The sequence below is a fragment of the Mchenga conophoros genome, linkage group LG17 (assembly GCF_057382185.1).
Source record: "Mchenga conophoros isolate Kocher_MC1m ecotype Shallow Benthic linkage group LG17, M_conophoros_male_GT1.1, whole genome shotgun sequence".
NCBI classification, from domain to species: Eukaryota; Metazoa; Chordata; class Actinopteri; order Cichliformes; family Cichlidae; genus Mchenga; species Mchenga conophoros.
In genome coordinates this window covers 8,611,836-8,627,873 of record NC_140542.1, presented here as the reverse complement: position 1 = coordinate 8,627,873, position 16,038 = coordinate 8,611,836, and the positions used below count along the sequence as shown (strand labels likewise).

The 16,038-nt window shown below is 41.4% G+C and overlaps 1 protein-coding gene across 1 annotated transcript in view; it reads left to right on the top strand.

Annotated features, from left to right (window-relative positions):
- gpc1a (glypican 1a) overlaps window positions 1-16,038 on the top strand; it is a 44,256-nt gene that overhangs the window by 15,788 nt on the left and 12,430 nt on the right. The window contains exon 2 of the mRNA XM_085251726.1: window positions 15,844-16,002. Coding sequence (XP_085107852.1) covers window positions 15,844-16,002 — 159 coding nt within the window. The remainder of the gene's footprint in view (window positions 1-15,843; window positions 16,003-16,038) is intronic.

Below are 16,038 nucleotides of genomic sequence, written 5' to 3'. Positions count from 1 at the left end.
GCGCACTTCTTTATTCGCTTGCTGTATACTCCAACACACTCGGCTGCAGCTTTTCAGCCGACAGCTACACACACAACAACAACAACAACCCCCTCAGGTCCCAGCACGTTTAATACAGGGGAGACATCATGAGCCGACGGAGCTCCGGTGTGTCAGCCTCCCCTGCAGCCACACCACGAACCACGCCCTGCCACACCACTGTAAAGCTAGCCATTAGTTTTGAGGCTGTTAAGCCTTGTCCGTTAGCTGTGTTGGTTAGCATCACTGCACTACTGAATAGAATGCTAATGAGAAACTGAACAGCAACAGAGTGTACAACAGGACTTGTATTATACATCACTTCAATTCTTTTGCTGTAAAAATAGTGGTTCCAGTTGCTATTTGGAGCAGATCTTCCAACTGGTTCTCGGCCAGTGTGAAGTATCTTCCCACTCTAATCAATGGTAAACACCATACTGTGTATTGCATCCGCAAGCATCAGGAAAAACAACATCCACCTCTCTTTCACTTTGAACTGGTAATTTTGTAACTAAGTGTCTATCAGTTATGACGTTAAATCACAAAATCACACAGAGAAGCTTTATCAGACTCTTAAAATGAGATTACAGCCACATAATTTACTCTTTTCCTCCTCCCTCTCGGTGTCTGCTTCTGCCTCCGTCGATGGTTTCTCAGTCCTCCCGTTCCTCCTTTCATTTCTATTTTATTGCCTCGCCACTCCTCTACTTCTCTCTCCTCTTCCATCATTACAGCTCGTGGTTCTCTCCTGCTCTGCCCTCCTTTGGCTTTTCACTGGATAGTAAAAAGGTAAAAGCGTACTTTGGGAGGAAGGCCATGTGGGACGTTAAATCACATACAGGTGCCCTTAAATGGTGAAGGGACTGTGACGGAAACACACACATGCACACATGCGTACACACACACACAGATGTACCATCAGCCCCTCATTTAGGTAGCAGTAATTTGGCTCAGTAAGTGACAGGGTTATTGTAAGAGGCTCATTAAGAAAGGGAAGCAGCGAGTAAACGTCTGACTCAAGGGAATAAATTCTAACCACTGTGCCACTTTTACTGCTCAGCAATAAGCTGCTTTGATGTGGTGTGTGATGTCAGGGCTGGGGCAGACTCGGGGCATGTGAGAGTGTGTGTATGTTAAAAATGCTGCTTCTTATACAGCGATTTCACATTTTATTTGTAAAGTGATCTAAAGAAAATGTGTATATATTTCCTTTTTTTTTTTTTGCCCTGCTTATTTGTGAGCACTGTACCATGCGCACGGGTCTGTTGTTAAGCATCCAGAGGTCAGAGGTCACATTAGTTACAACGTGATAGGCTGTTACTGCACTAACTCAGCGCGAGGTCATTTCCCATAACTAACTTTCATCTCAGCAGGAGACACGGAAGAAAGGAGGGAAGGAGCGATGCAAGAATGAAAGGAAGGAGGCAGTGACAGTGAAATTGAGAGATGGAGAAACAGATTTTAGGAGAAGAGTTAAAAGGGAGGCAGGATGAAGTGAAAGACTGTTAGGAAAGTTAGAAGGAGTGAGGAGAGTCAGATGCCGGCACAAGGTCAGGAAATTGTTGCTTAATGAAGTGACAAAAAACTGGCGATTTGGAGGTGGTCTGATTTCTCAAAGCTGTGTCAGACAAGGAGAGTTTTGCTTAGAATTAAACTGAAGCTGATATTTATCATTATGAAAAATTACATTGCTATAAATAGTTTCTCATTAATATTGCCCCATGTTTATGTTATGTCACCCGACTCGGTTGCTAGATCCATTCAGCTAAGCATCTGCATGCAGGGTGATGCTGCCTCTAGTCTCACTGTGTAGACAAATACTGTAACACTGACACAAGATGATGCAGGCCCTAATGTGAGACAGTTATTTTAGCAAGTTAATATGCACTGACATACAGAGGTACAACTTTAAAGCTGGCTGCTGGCAGATAAATGAAGAGAAGCTGTATACGGAGCGGGATTGTTTCAGCTAGTGCGCCCTTTCATGGTTTGTACAGTTGCTGCAACAGGGAGGTGGAAAAGTTGTCAGTCTGCTTGTTGCTGTCTTGTTATGATAGAAATAATGAGAGAGTCTGTGCCAGCATTCATTCGTTCCTGAGAACACACACTGCATGAGAAGATGACTCACTGATAGGATGAGGTTATTTTTTTGTTGTTCTTGGACTTATCTGAACCTGTTGAAATATTTGTATAATTACTATCCTCATTAACTCATAAGGGTTGTCAAATGTTGTTATTACTACTTTGGAATATTGATAGTTTAATGGGTTGCAGTTCATTAAGTGTTGTGCAACCATACGCACACTGCACAAAGGTCTTGAGATAGCCTTTATTTCTTTATGTTTTGCTAGGAAACTGGAAAATAGCTGCAACGATTTATTGAAGCATGCAAACATAGATAGAAATGCAGGTTATAAGGCAAATGCATTGTATAATTCTTACATGCTTGAAAGTCATTATATGGGAACACCACCTGACTTCTGCCAATCTTCAGGAGCAGTTCTCCAGGTTTCTAGCACGACATTTAAAGCTTTTCCTTGGATGTTGGAGGAGGCCTCTAGAGGAGGTTGATCTGATATCCTCGTGTTGGTGTTGTTCCCAGATCATCATACTAAATGTTGTTCCAGGATCAACATTGCAAGTGACCAATCAGAATGTTGTGACGTCATACTTTTGCGACTTCGGGAAAAACCGTCGTAAAACAAAAAACTGTACTAAAGCTGCGTGAAACCGCCTCTGTCCGCTGATCAACGGACCCTGACCCTGACCCTAACCCTTTAATAAACAGTAAGCAGAATTGATATTGTCCTTGCAACATTGGAATTTCATAAATGCACGAATGGCTTGGCGCGCAAAAGAATAACGTCACAACAATGTGATTGGTCACTTGCAATGTTGAACCTGGAACAACATTTTCATGATGGTCTGGGAACAACACCAACACGAGGATATCAGATCGTCCTCTAGAGGAGGCCAGTCCAAACTGAAAATGAGAGCATCAAAACTGCTGATGGTTTAAAGTTCAGCCCAGAAATGTATGTCAGTTTACAAGTTTGAGTTCATTTCATGTCTTTTTAAGGATAGAAGCAATCATAACAAAACCTGCCTCTTATAGACATCCGACAATCCTCCCTGTTGAGCAAGCACTTGGCTACAGGTGGGAGGAAAAGCTTGGTTTTTATTAGAAGGAAATCCCAGACAGGACCAGACTCAGCACGGGCCACAGCTGCCTAGACTGGTTGAGGTGAAAGGAGAGCAGAGATATGAAGTGTGAGCACTGAGAAACAAGAAAACAAACACTGAGCAGACTGGTGGGGCTCCTGAGCCAAACGTGTGCAGCGCTGTTTGTACTTTGTCTGATCATCAAACTTCTTCTTTTTAGACACATTTTACAAAAGAGATTGCAAACTGATTTATCAAGAACGGCTACTTTCAGACTTATTGTTTTGTTTTTGTTTTGAACAGGCAGCTGTGATGCACCACCCTAGGAGCGCTGTCATATTTTACTCCTTCAGCAGCTGAAACAGTCTGACGTATAGGCTCACATCTGGAAACTAGTCATCTGAGATACTTTAGTTATGGTTTATAGTGTGCTGATTCAGCTCGAGCGCATTCTGCCTGACCTCAGAGAAATATTATTGTGCAGTGTTGGTGCAGGTTACGTGATGGAGTACGTTTGCCGTGGCCGAGGGCGTAATTAGATTTACACGTCTCATTTAACCTGCTAGATGCCTCCACGGTCTCGAATATTGGAAGCATCTCATGAGTTTTTCAAGTAAAGCAAAATGGATATTTTTGTCACGGTGCAAAAAAATGGTCTTTTAATTAGGTAAAATTAAAGAAAGTGCACACTAAACAACTTTTAACCAGCTCAGCAAAGTTCATCTAGGTGCTTAATTATGATTAAAGATACGATTACAGAGTCGGTTTAGGGCTGCAGTGTGATGTTTTCACAGAAATGCTATAATAGCTTTGTAAGCAGTTGTGTGTGTGTGTGTGTGTGTGTGTGTGTGTGTGTGTGTGTGTGTGTGTGTGTGTGTGTGTGTGTGTGTGTGTGTGTGTGTGTGTGTGTGCTAGAAAGACACAAGATTATCCTCTATGTATGTTCCATTTAGAGTAACCTACAACCTCAGGGTGTTATGTCTGTATGAGTAACATCAAATGTCTCCCACCTTTGTCTGTGCGTGCATGTGTGTGTGTATGTGTGTGTGTGCTTGCATGGTTTAGATTAATAAAGGCTTATAATCTACATCTAATTTTAATAACTGGTGCATGTATTTATGAAATGCATTAACCTGATCTTGTTAATCGTGTGTCTGGTGACCTTGATCCACCTAATGATGGCCTCAAGGGGACAAGAGCGGGTTTGTGTGTGCGCATGCATGTGTGGGTGCCTGTGTGTTTGCACGGTATGTTTGTAACAGTTTTCCTGGACATTGCTAGATTTTTGTGGTCCATGTGATTATTACTTGTTCTGATGAAGTTTTCGGAGCTTTGATGTTCATCTTAAGCGTAATGTGTGTATTCTTATTGTTAGCATTGTGCTAAGCAAGTGTATTTGTGGGTATATAGGAGTCAGATTGGTTCCTTATTTTGGCCAGGCCAGTGTTTTTTAATATTAAGAGACTTACATTGGCTGGTTTATTTACAAATTTAAAAATTCACTTGGAAAAGCTTTTTTTAAAGGTGAATAAAGGTCCTATAACTTCCTTTTTTCCTGTATTTATGTAATTGTGGTTTTCATTGCAGCACGGTCCAAAAACGTATTAATTTATTTTTGCAGTCATTATTTTATTGAGCTCATAATGGAGAACAATGATTAGGCTGGAATGAGTTTAAAAAATCTATCTGGGATGAGCTTAGCCAAGCGTAAAGTCTGAAGGGAAAACAGCCCTCCAGCCACTTTAAGCACACATCTCATGTATTCAGTATAAAGAATGGTGTCGAGCTATGCTTTGAGAAATAGCCTGTTTTGTTTTATTTTTTCTCTTTTGACTGTGGCTGTGTTTGCTTTCTTTTCTAAACACGTATCTGTAGTAACAGTCATGTCACCACATTGATTTCCGCGTTGAAGCCCATGTTGATCTTATTGTGTCTAAGTGAACATTGTTTATGGAAGCTTATTTAAAGAATGCCAGACAAACCTAAGTCAAAATTTTGAATTAGTCTCTCAAAATTTCAGGTTATTACTAAGTGACTAGAAACTCCGACCAATGGTGATAGATACACAAAAGGACAAAAATAGACAAAAAGCATCCTCCAGGGGGTAAAGCGGTAAAACAACAAGAACATCGTCACAGACAGACACCCACACCAGCTCTTGGTGACTCTTTTAGTTATTGAGGGATGCCTAGCAAGGTCATCCATTCTGTAGATTTCCACTCTGTAGTCTGCCTTGTCATGTGTTCTGAAAATCCGGTATTTTCGAGTTTTCCCCTCAGCAGGTCACTCTGACCTGCAGATTCATGCATCAGCTTTGCAGCCGGCCTGAGTGCCATCTATCAGCCTGCATCAGCCCAGATCCCTCATGTATCAGGCCCAGGTGCCGTCGGTCTCCCACTATGCACAAAGAAAAACTTTTGGACATGGAAGAGACACAGCACGCAGCATATACACATATTCAGCTTAGGAGGATACTCAAACCTTATTATATTGGTCGTTCGTGCTCAAATAACAATACTGTATGTTTGTACTCCAAGAATATATGTGGTATTATATAAAGTTTAAAAAAAGTATCTTCTAGGGTGAATCTATGTAATATTCCCATGTATTAAACATTCCAGTGTCAATTACTACCTGGTGTTGTACTTTGGTGTACTTTGAGTAACATAACTTGAAATTTCAAGTTATTAGGTCACAATTTTAACCTATTAACACGAAGATTACAGAATGAAAAGAAACATTTAGGGATGCAAGCAGGGTTATACGAAGCTTGGTTAGCATAGTTTGAATTAACCAATGGATGCAGCTACCGTGACGTCACAGATCAATTTCTGAAGTGTATTTTTACCATTTTGAAGCCTTGAGAGGAGAGTGGAAATCAGGTATTTGTTTGTGAAAACCTGCTGTTGGCTGCAGCACTGAGGCACAACTTTTACTTTCCGGCTCCTCGTCACGGTTTCACCACTCGCCATTTAAACAGTGGCAATATCCTATCCTGTTTTAGCAGTCCTTTTTCCTTTTGACTCCCAACAACCACTCTTCTCTTGAGACTAGTGGTTGCCGAATGGTTGCAGACAGGTCTCCTGAGTGCCAGAGGCTTTATTCACTTGACCCTGCATTTCCACCGTGGTTGTCACACATAAAAATGGCAGACAAGCTAACGTCAGATTTCTGAAAAACCTCATTAGATTTACTGCACTTCCGTCTTGGCTTTGCCTAACTTGTATACTTTCATTGGGGGAGCCAGCCTCGAGTGGCTTCTCAAACAACTGCTGGTTTTGGTACGTTCACCTTTTCAGTTTCTGCTTTTGAACTCTTTCCCATAAAGGTCGCTAACAAGTATGTTTGATGAAATGTCAAACATTAATAGACTTTGATTAAAAATATAGTTGTTTCTGATGATGATTGTAGTCACAGAGTCTTAGTAGAAAATCAAGTCTGATTAGGACTTTACTTTGAATAGAGTAGATCTAAGATAAGTGGTGATCGGGTCAATTTAAAGCAGTCCACTTGAGCTCTAATTAGCTACTTCAGCTGAAAGCTCATCAAATATTCTGTTGCAGAGGGAAAATATATATAACGACTTTTTCAAACCACGTACATTCCCCAGTAAGAATTGATTTAGAATCAGTAAAAGAGTGGTTTCTGCACCATGCAGGAGATGATAAACACCTTATGGAGCAAAATAAATAAACAAATAAAAATCTTCCCATGAACATAAAAATGTATTTTACCGCAGGGCAAATACCAATTACGTTACTATACCCAGAGGCTGAACCGATATGTTTTGCTGTGTCTGATACAAACCAGCAGCATGCCACCAGAACACTGACAGCGCAGCATTCGAGGGAGATTAATTAATGTGTACTTAAGTGACAAACTGAGATAAACAGACAGCTGCTGTCAAGTATTTAAATAAACTGCTGCTTCAACAATTTGTCTTTGATTAAATGTGAGTGCTGCCAAAGTAGGAATGGTGGCTTGTCTTATTCAAAGTTTGCTTGTATTGAAGTTTAATTTGAGTTTCAGTTTACTCAAAAGAGGACTGAGCGTAGTCTCACTTTACAGCCAGTCCTCTGCCCCGTGTCACCCCCATAATCATAATACCCTTCCTGTTGCAGACTGGGCTTGATTTGGGCCTTTTATCCCTGCCTGGATGACTCTCTGTTTGCCCGCAGAGCGATGCAGGTAATGTGTGCTGAGGTTTGCTCGCTTGTCGAGACGAGCTCAGGTATGTCGGGGCTATCCCAAGGAATTCAGGGGGTGGGGAGATGAAACAGCGAGGGTGTGATGCAGAGAAGAAAGTCACAGGCGTATGTTTTTGATGGGAAAAGGAAATGAATGCGGTCTCTTTGGCAACCAGTGTAAGCTGTCTGAAGGCAAAACTAAAAAGAAGGTTTGAATTAAATGGATTTGCTAATGATGAAGTGCAAAATACCCTGCAGCACAACCAGGTTCTATAATGCAGCACTTAGCTCCAGGAGGGCTGTGGGAGTCTGTGATCTCTACTTGGCATTAAAGGAATTTTTCCTCATAAATATCACATCATGCATTTCCACATAATCAATACCAAAGTATTTACCTCCTCGGGATTCACGCCAACCTCATGAGGTGAAAAACGTGTTCCTCCAATAAAAAACAGGATAATCTGTATTTAAATGGATTTTGCTTTCATTGCATTCTTTGATCCTTGATCGCCAACTTTACCCAAACCATACTCTACTTACACGTGGAGATTATTGAAAACAAGTTGATTTTTCAACAAACTTTTATATCGATGCATATCAGAAAATATATAGTATATCTGTGAGCAGTCAGCCAGTATACTGGCCAAATAATTCATGTTGATCACAAATACCAGTGCCCACATCCAACAGGCAAACTACAGAAAGATGTTCAGTTTGTGCACAACATCAAGTTGCCGCAGTAACTCATTCACTGCCGATCAGATCTCCTGCAGTGTCGCATGTGTTTAGCCAACACTTACGTAGTAATTTTCAGGGGGATGCAGTCTGGTTAATTTTTTTAAAGATTGTTGGCAATGGCTTTGAATCATGCATGCACCTGAGAAACCACCCATCTGGAGTGTTCATCACCACGAGCAGCTGATAAATATTAACAGGGATAGCGCCATGGTAAAGACTGTGGCGGCATGTTTTCACAGGGTTGCGTTAAGCTCAGCTGCCTTTTACGTCACAGCTGCTCTTTTGAAAACTTTAAATGAATTAAAAACACCAAACAAGCGGGTAGTGCTCTGCACGTGTATAACTTAGTGCGTGTGTGTGTGATTCTGCGGTCTTGTACAGTAATTATTCTGTTTTTTTTGTGATGACCAGTTTCCATTTTAGACGTTAAGAGTAAAAACAGGTTTTGCTGCTGTTGTTGTTTTTCCATCCTTGGCATCTTTGAAGGTTAAAGCTTGAGTTTACTTAGCTTAAGTAATAGTTTCTCACTGCTTCCTAGGTGACTCATCTGTTTTGAATACATAACCAAGGGCAGTGGTGAACTTGATTATTAAATCAGAAACCTCACTGAGTTTGCCTCCTTCGAGTCCTATTCTCTCCCCTCTGCATGTTTGATCTCCTCTGTGCTCCTTTAACTTGATCTTCATTTTGAGGATACCTTTTGTATATATTGTACATATCTGACCAGTTCAGTGCACCTAGTGGCACCAAGCACTGTTCTGGTTGTTGTCCTTGACTTTTTAGTAGAATTCTATGAAGGCGGGTTTCACTCTGGGGATGAGTTTATGGTGCGAAACCCAAAAATAACAAGTGTAGTTCTGTTTATGCTCCATACCTGGCACCGTTGGGCTTGGAACTGTTGAAAACTGCTGGAAACTGCTCAGTCACAGCTGGTTATTGCTGCTGAAACCCTACACTAGAGATAAAATTAAACAAACAGTGGATTCACAGTGAATATGCAGATTTGAACAGTTGAGTTTTGAGTTGGGATTTAAACTGGGGGAGAGAACCAATGTTTCTTATTTCTGGTGGTAGAGAGTTCCACAGCCTGGGAGCAGAGCAGCTGAAAGCTCTGCTTCCCATGGTGGTGAGGCGGAAGGAAGGTACAGCAAGCTGGATAGAAGAAGAAGATCGAAGTGAACGGGCAGAACAGGTAGTGGTTAACAGGTCAGAAAGGTAAGGAGGAGCGAGGTTATGAATGGCCTTGAAGGTGAGCAGAAGAGGTTTGAATATTATCTGGAATTTCACAAGAAGCCAGTGAAGTTCCTGAAGAACAGGGGTCATGTGCTGGTAGGAGGGGGTTCTGGTGATAATGCGAGCAGCAGAGTTCTGAACCAGTTGAAGCTTATGGAGGGATTTTTGGGGGAGACCATGGGACGTAACAAGACTGTGGACAAGAATGGACTGGGTGTCATCAGCAAAACAGTGAAACTGAAGATCAAATTTGCAGAAAATGGTACCTAGAGGGAGGATGTATATTATGAAGAGAAGCGGGCCTAAAACTGAGCCTTGAGGTACACCAGAGGTGACGGGGAATAGACGAGAGCGGAATGATCTTAGTTGAATAAACTGGGAACGGTCGAGGAGATATGATTGAAACCAGGCGAGGGGTGTGTCAGAGATGCCGAGAGAGGAAAGTCTGTTTAGAAGTACAGAGTGAGAAATGGTGTCAAAGGCTGAGCTCAGATCTAAAAGGACGAGAATGGTGAGAAGACCAGAGTCAGCTCCGATTAGAAGATCGTTAGTGACTTTAAGTAAAGCATGTGACATGAGCGAAAACCAGATTGAAATCTCTCATAGATTATTAACCAGGTGTAAATGAAGTTGAGCTGCAACCACTTTTTCGAGTATTTTAGAAATGAAGGGTAGATTGGAAATCGGACAGAGGTTGTTACAGTTGTTAGGATCTAAAGAAGGGTGTGCTCATATAGACGACCAGGGGTAAAGCTAAGCCAGAAGTGAGAGATCAGCCAAAGTATTTATTTGTTTAGAGAGGTTCCTGGATATCTATTTTAGTTGAACCCTGTGAAAAAAAGAGAAGAATACTGGCATCTACCCTAGTGTGCAAATGCAGTGGTTGATATGCCAGCGCATGAGACCAGAGACGCTCCGCAAAGATGGGTTGAGTCCAAAGCAAACTTCATTTGAGGCAAAAATATTTCAGGAAGCTGCAGGTTTTAGGGATAAAAGTTAGGAAGTTTAAGACGTAGCTCAGAACAAAGGATTCACTTGTTAAACTCTGTCTGCAACCCCAACCCCCCACACACCTATTTGACATGACAATTGAAGGGCTCACATGTTTTATAACCTTCTAAAGCCATTAATACAACACATCTCGCTGCATACTTTAGCAATTCGGGAAATTTTTGCCTTTATACCTGATTGAATACCACAAATGTGGCCAATTCAAACAAAACCCAGCTAGGGTTGGGTAGCTGTTAACCTTGAGGCATGAAGCATTTTAAACAGTTGGGTGTGGAGTTAAAAAAAAAAGAACGTAGATCACATTTAAACCATTAAGGAATAGAAGCACCTTACAAAACCACAGCAGGGAAATTATGAACATAACTGGTATTATCGTGCATACCCTTCATACCAGGTATCAGAAGACCTCTCATTATGTGGCCACGTGTGATTGGATGCACACCACAGACACGCACACACACACACGCAAAGTTGTTTAGTCATTTCTGTTTGCAAATGTCCAGCACAGGACCAGTTGGGCAAAGCCATTTCTTCCCTAGTAAATTCCTGGATTTTCTCATCCATAGACTTTACTTGGTTGCAGCATCCATGTATATTAACAGACCTTTAAGTATATTTCATCGGTCTCAAAGATGACTCTATCCGCAGGTATCAGAGGATCTTCACTGACCATATAGCCCAGGCTCTTCCCATTTCATGCTTTCCTTCCACGGGCTTCTACTAATCTTGTGTTGGAGTTGAACAAGTATGTACACCTCCATTCATGTCGCATACATAAGTGTGTGCAGTAGACCCCTGGACACATGTAACAGGCATACAAAGTCCTAAAAGAATGAGGCCCTTTCCAGCGTCCAAATGTTCCTTAAGCAAAGGAACGTCACCTCATTGTTGGTGTATTTACGCTAACACTTAGAGCTCTCCTCCTGTAATTGAGTCACATGACTCTTGAACGGGGTCAAAGAATCATGGAAAAGTAACACATATATACACAAATATATATGTGTTATGTATGCTTTTTTCTTATCTGAAAAGCATAGGGTTAGGGTTCCCGTAAGTCTAGTGCAAAATGTGTGTTTACCCCTAAGGAAGCTAACTTAACTAAATATATGCTGTAGCTCGAGGGCAAAAAACAGTGTGAGCAACCAGATTTCTCCTCTCCCCTGCTCCACTTTACTCCGGGGCACTTAAAAGTTGTGTCTCGCTTAAAAGGAGTTTCTGCCATTTTGACAATCTCACTCTGCCTCTGTGTGCAGATGAATGCCCAATGCCTCTCCATTTCCCATCACGAAACCCTCGAGCAAGCCGCTTAATCCCAGATAACCTGCACTTTGATGGACCCTCTGCTTTTTTTCCCCGGCTCCTTTAAATGCACTTTCATGTGTGGGCGAGCGTGTTTGCAAGCTTGCTTTTTGTACACATGTGTTAGTGTGTAACCGCTGCACTCACTTCTGTCTATCCAAATAAATTACGTTTTTATAGCAGGATCCCGGTTGCTTCCATTACCCAGAAACCCAGGAATGCAGTAGAGCGTATGTGTTTGTAGTAAAAAAACCAACAAAAAACAAAAACGCCCCCGTGTCTTCACGGTCGGTAAGCAAACCGACAGCGAAATGCTAACATTAGCTGCTGTGCACGCGCACTCGAAGATGGCCTCAGGGTGTAGTTTTCAGAGCCCATATGACGACTTTCTGTTTTATTTTTATTTTAAGTTTTAGGTTGGATTGACACCAAATACTAAACCATAAATTTTGCCATAAATAAATAGCCCAAGTTTGTGCTTTTTCTGTCCAGTAGTGAGAATGAAATATGTATGGGAATGGGAAATGATCTCCAAAATATACACTGTGGCGGAAAACAAGTGCAAGAAGAAAAAAAAAAGTGCCTCTGGTCTTCTACTTCACTGCTTTGCCCAAATGTTTGTGCAAATCCAAAAGTGCAAGCACTGACTGAAAGAATGTTTTTTTAAAAATAATTTTTAATAAATTTTCAATCGCACACTTAAGATTTTCATATTGAATACAAAATCTCCAGTTGATAAAATAGCATTTAAAAGTTAAAATGCTGTTAAAATGGAATAAGCTATTTAGTAAAGGATTTATTTGTACTATCAAATGCTTGAAAAAGTAGCACCCATGAATGATTTCTACCTGTCCAATCAGAGACAAATCTGCAGAGCTGTGTGGAAAATTGGCCAAACTGATCGTATAATATCAAACTGTATATTTGACTAAATATGTGATTGAATGTTTGGAACAACTGGCAGTGAGGCTGTAATTACGGCGCACAAAGATGAGGATTCAGTGATTATCGCCGGAAATCAGATTGAAAGGACTGTGGGCGTCGTGAAAATTCACAGCTTAAGTGTGAGGATGTGATTAGTGTTCTTTTTAAGAGCTTCTTCCAACGTGAGTTAATGATGAGGCTCGCCGCTCAGTGAAGAAGCAGGTGTGACTGGTAGATTTTTTTGAAAGCTCAGATGAGTGAAGCGTCTCATCTCAGACCTACACTTGACACTAAAGACCGAATGAAAGAGAATATCTCGGTGTTAGAGCTGATGGGCGTGTGACGGGTTTAACGCCGTGACTCTGTGCAAGGCAGTGAAACAAACATTATTCCAAATATCAAAAGCAGGATGTGAGAAACGAAGCAAGGTGATACAAAAGTCCTATTTCCTGCAATCCAGATGCCACCATTTATCTCGCTCTCGGTTATCGGTTAACACACACACACACACAGAGTCACACACACACACACACACACACACACACACACACACACACACACACACATAACAACACACACACACACACACCACCCAGTGCCAATGAAAGATTCATGGAGCAGTGATGATGAAGGCATCTCCCCTTCTGCTCCACTTACTGCAGTGGACACACACACACGCACACACACGCACACACACACACACACACGCGCGCGCACCCACACCAACAGACCTGCACACACACACCCGATTCCCGAAACTGTTAAGAAGGCAGAGAGCAGTGATGCACATAGCCTTGGGGTACTTACTCACCCTTAACCCTTCCAGACGTAGCCACATAAACACCCACACACACACACAGACAAATCCTGAAGGCAACCAGTCCATGCTGCAGACTGCTTTTGAGACTTTGTGAATGTTTATTTGTGTATGTGGGGAAAAGAATATTCAATTTTTTTCAGTTTCTGGGAATCCCCATGAGACCAGAGACAAAAAAATAATAAAATGCTGAAGGCGGTACATTTTCACATTTTGATTCTGCATTTCTGTGATGTTTGAATGTCATGATCAGACAACGACCGAATTATTCGTTTTAAATGGAATGAAAATGTCATTCTTTTAAAAATATTTCCCAAAAGTTTTCAAACAGAGCAAGGAATTTTTAACACAGCTTTTCCAAACAGCCTAGTTTTATTCTGGATGCTCAAATTATTTTACTTTGCAGACAGAAACCAAATTATTTCAGAAAAAATAAAATACCAGGGTCAAAGCATAGCTGGATAACAGCCTGGAGTCGGTGGTTGTAGTTTTCAATAAGTCTCACACACATCTCCTGAGAAATCCCAGCCCGGTTTTCTTTGACGAATCTGCCTAGCTCCTCCAGATTCGATGGTTTGTGGCATATACCTTGGTCTTCAGTTCAGCCCACAGATTTTCAGTGGAATTCAAGTCAGGGCCGGTACATCCCAGTCAATCAATGTTCATTTTGGTCTTCGGGAGGTAGTTCTTCTCCAGGAGCGACGCATGTTCTGTATTCTTGTCGCGTTGGAAGACAAAGCGATGACCCGGACCCAGTTTTTGCCAAAGGATGCGCTTCCAGTATGGATAATCTTTCCAGACTTCAGCCTGGCTTGAACGTGTCACTTTTGTGGGAGTTTTTCTTGGTCTCCAACCTCTCTTCTTCGCGACTTTCCCATCTTGGTAAACACGTCTCTCACTAGTTTTCTTTAGCTAGTCTTTGAACTCTTTTGCTTCCATCCTCTGTCAGGCTTGTTCTGTGTTGTGTGTCTCTCTGAATGTCTTGATGATACTTCTGACTCCAGTTTTTACAACTTGGAATTGTTGTGATAGCTTTATCCTTAAATATAACTATATCCGTCTTCTGCTTTGTGAGCATCAACAATTCTTTTAGCCTAAATGGATTTCTTTTGCTTTTGGCATGATGATTTCTCAAGTGACAGCTCAAACTGTTGCTGAGGTTTTTAGAAGATAACCCTCAGTTTTAGCATTACAATGCAAAAGAACGCATCACTGCACAGCAGTGGTTTCTGCTATGGCTAAATATTATAAGGTCCATTATCAGAGGGCTGATAATATCGACCTTAGTAATTTTTGTTTCTGTTAAATAAATAATATTGTTTGCAAACAGATGAATGAATATGAATGAATATGTTTAGTAATGCTAAATGCAATATGGGCTCCAACGAGGGACTTTTACAAAACGATTACAGACTTTAAATAAATCAAGTTTACACACTTCCTCAAAAAGTGCAGACACACAAATATACAGTCCGAGGGGAAAGCAGGGCAAAAAAAGTCATTGTTGGTGCTATATATGAATCAGCTATACTGTATACACTGTAAATAGTGCTCATCTTGTCTGAATGCATAAAACGGTTCCAGCAGTGTCATAAATATTTTATGAGAAGCACCCAAATTCTTTACTCTGGCAAAAACATAGAAAGAGAGTGTCCTGCAGCCAAGTTGTAATTAAGTAGCCAAATATTAGCAGAGCACTACACACAAGGAACACACAGCAGATACAAGTTCATTTCGAAGTTTTCAAATACTAATGCAGCAGTAACTAAAGTGGTCCAACAGCATCTGCATACATGCCAGATCCTGCTAATCATGTGAGACCGGAGGGGTTGGCGAATAAATAGAAACAAAGCATGTTTGTAATACGTTAAGATGTCTGAGATGAGATGAAAGATTTCTGTTGTCTCATTCTGCATCTTATCGGCACAACTACGTAGAGATTAGCCTCATTGTAATTGTAACATCTTGATGTTTGGCAGGTATTAATGTTTTAATCTTTCTGAGGAGGTTAGCAAGTAGATGTGGAAATACCTGCCAATTACAAAGCAAAGCTTCAGCTGATTGGAGCGCGAGTTATTTTGCGCGCATTAATTTAGCAGAATACAATTTTGTCCTCTTTGTAGCTCTAGATTTAGATATATTACAACAGTAGACTCAACGTGCACTCAAATGTTAACCTAAGATGGCGCTAGATGCAAATTCAGGGGGGCCTCATACTGTCCAGCAGTAGCTGACATATTTCAATCTAAGATAAAGTGGTGAACTGACTGTTGCCATCCCGATGAGTGATAATAGAATCGGTTACAGCTCCCGTCTGCACCTTGCTCTTCTTTAAGAGTGGTTGTTCGGGATGGTGGAAAACGGACATGTTCGAAAGCTGACAAGTTCATTTATTAGATAATGTCAATTCAGTTAAGCCCAATTAATTAATTAGTGTCCCTCTCACTGCGTCAGGTGAACATCTGAGGATGTGTCCTCAGGGCCCGACTTGCTGTACCAGCACAATGGAGGAGGACCTGGCCGGTTTGAGCACCAAAGAAACAGAGGGACTGATCAGAGAGGCCGGCAGGTCGCTGCAGGCTGTCTTCAATGGTCTCCACAGGAGCTTTGACAGTAAGTACGGTGTGTGTGTGTGTGTGTGTGTGTGTG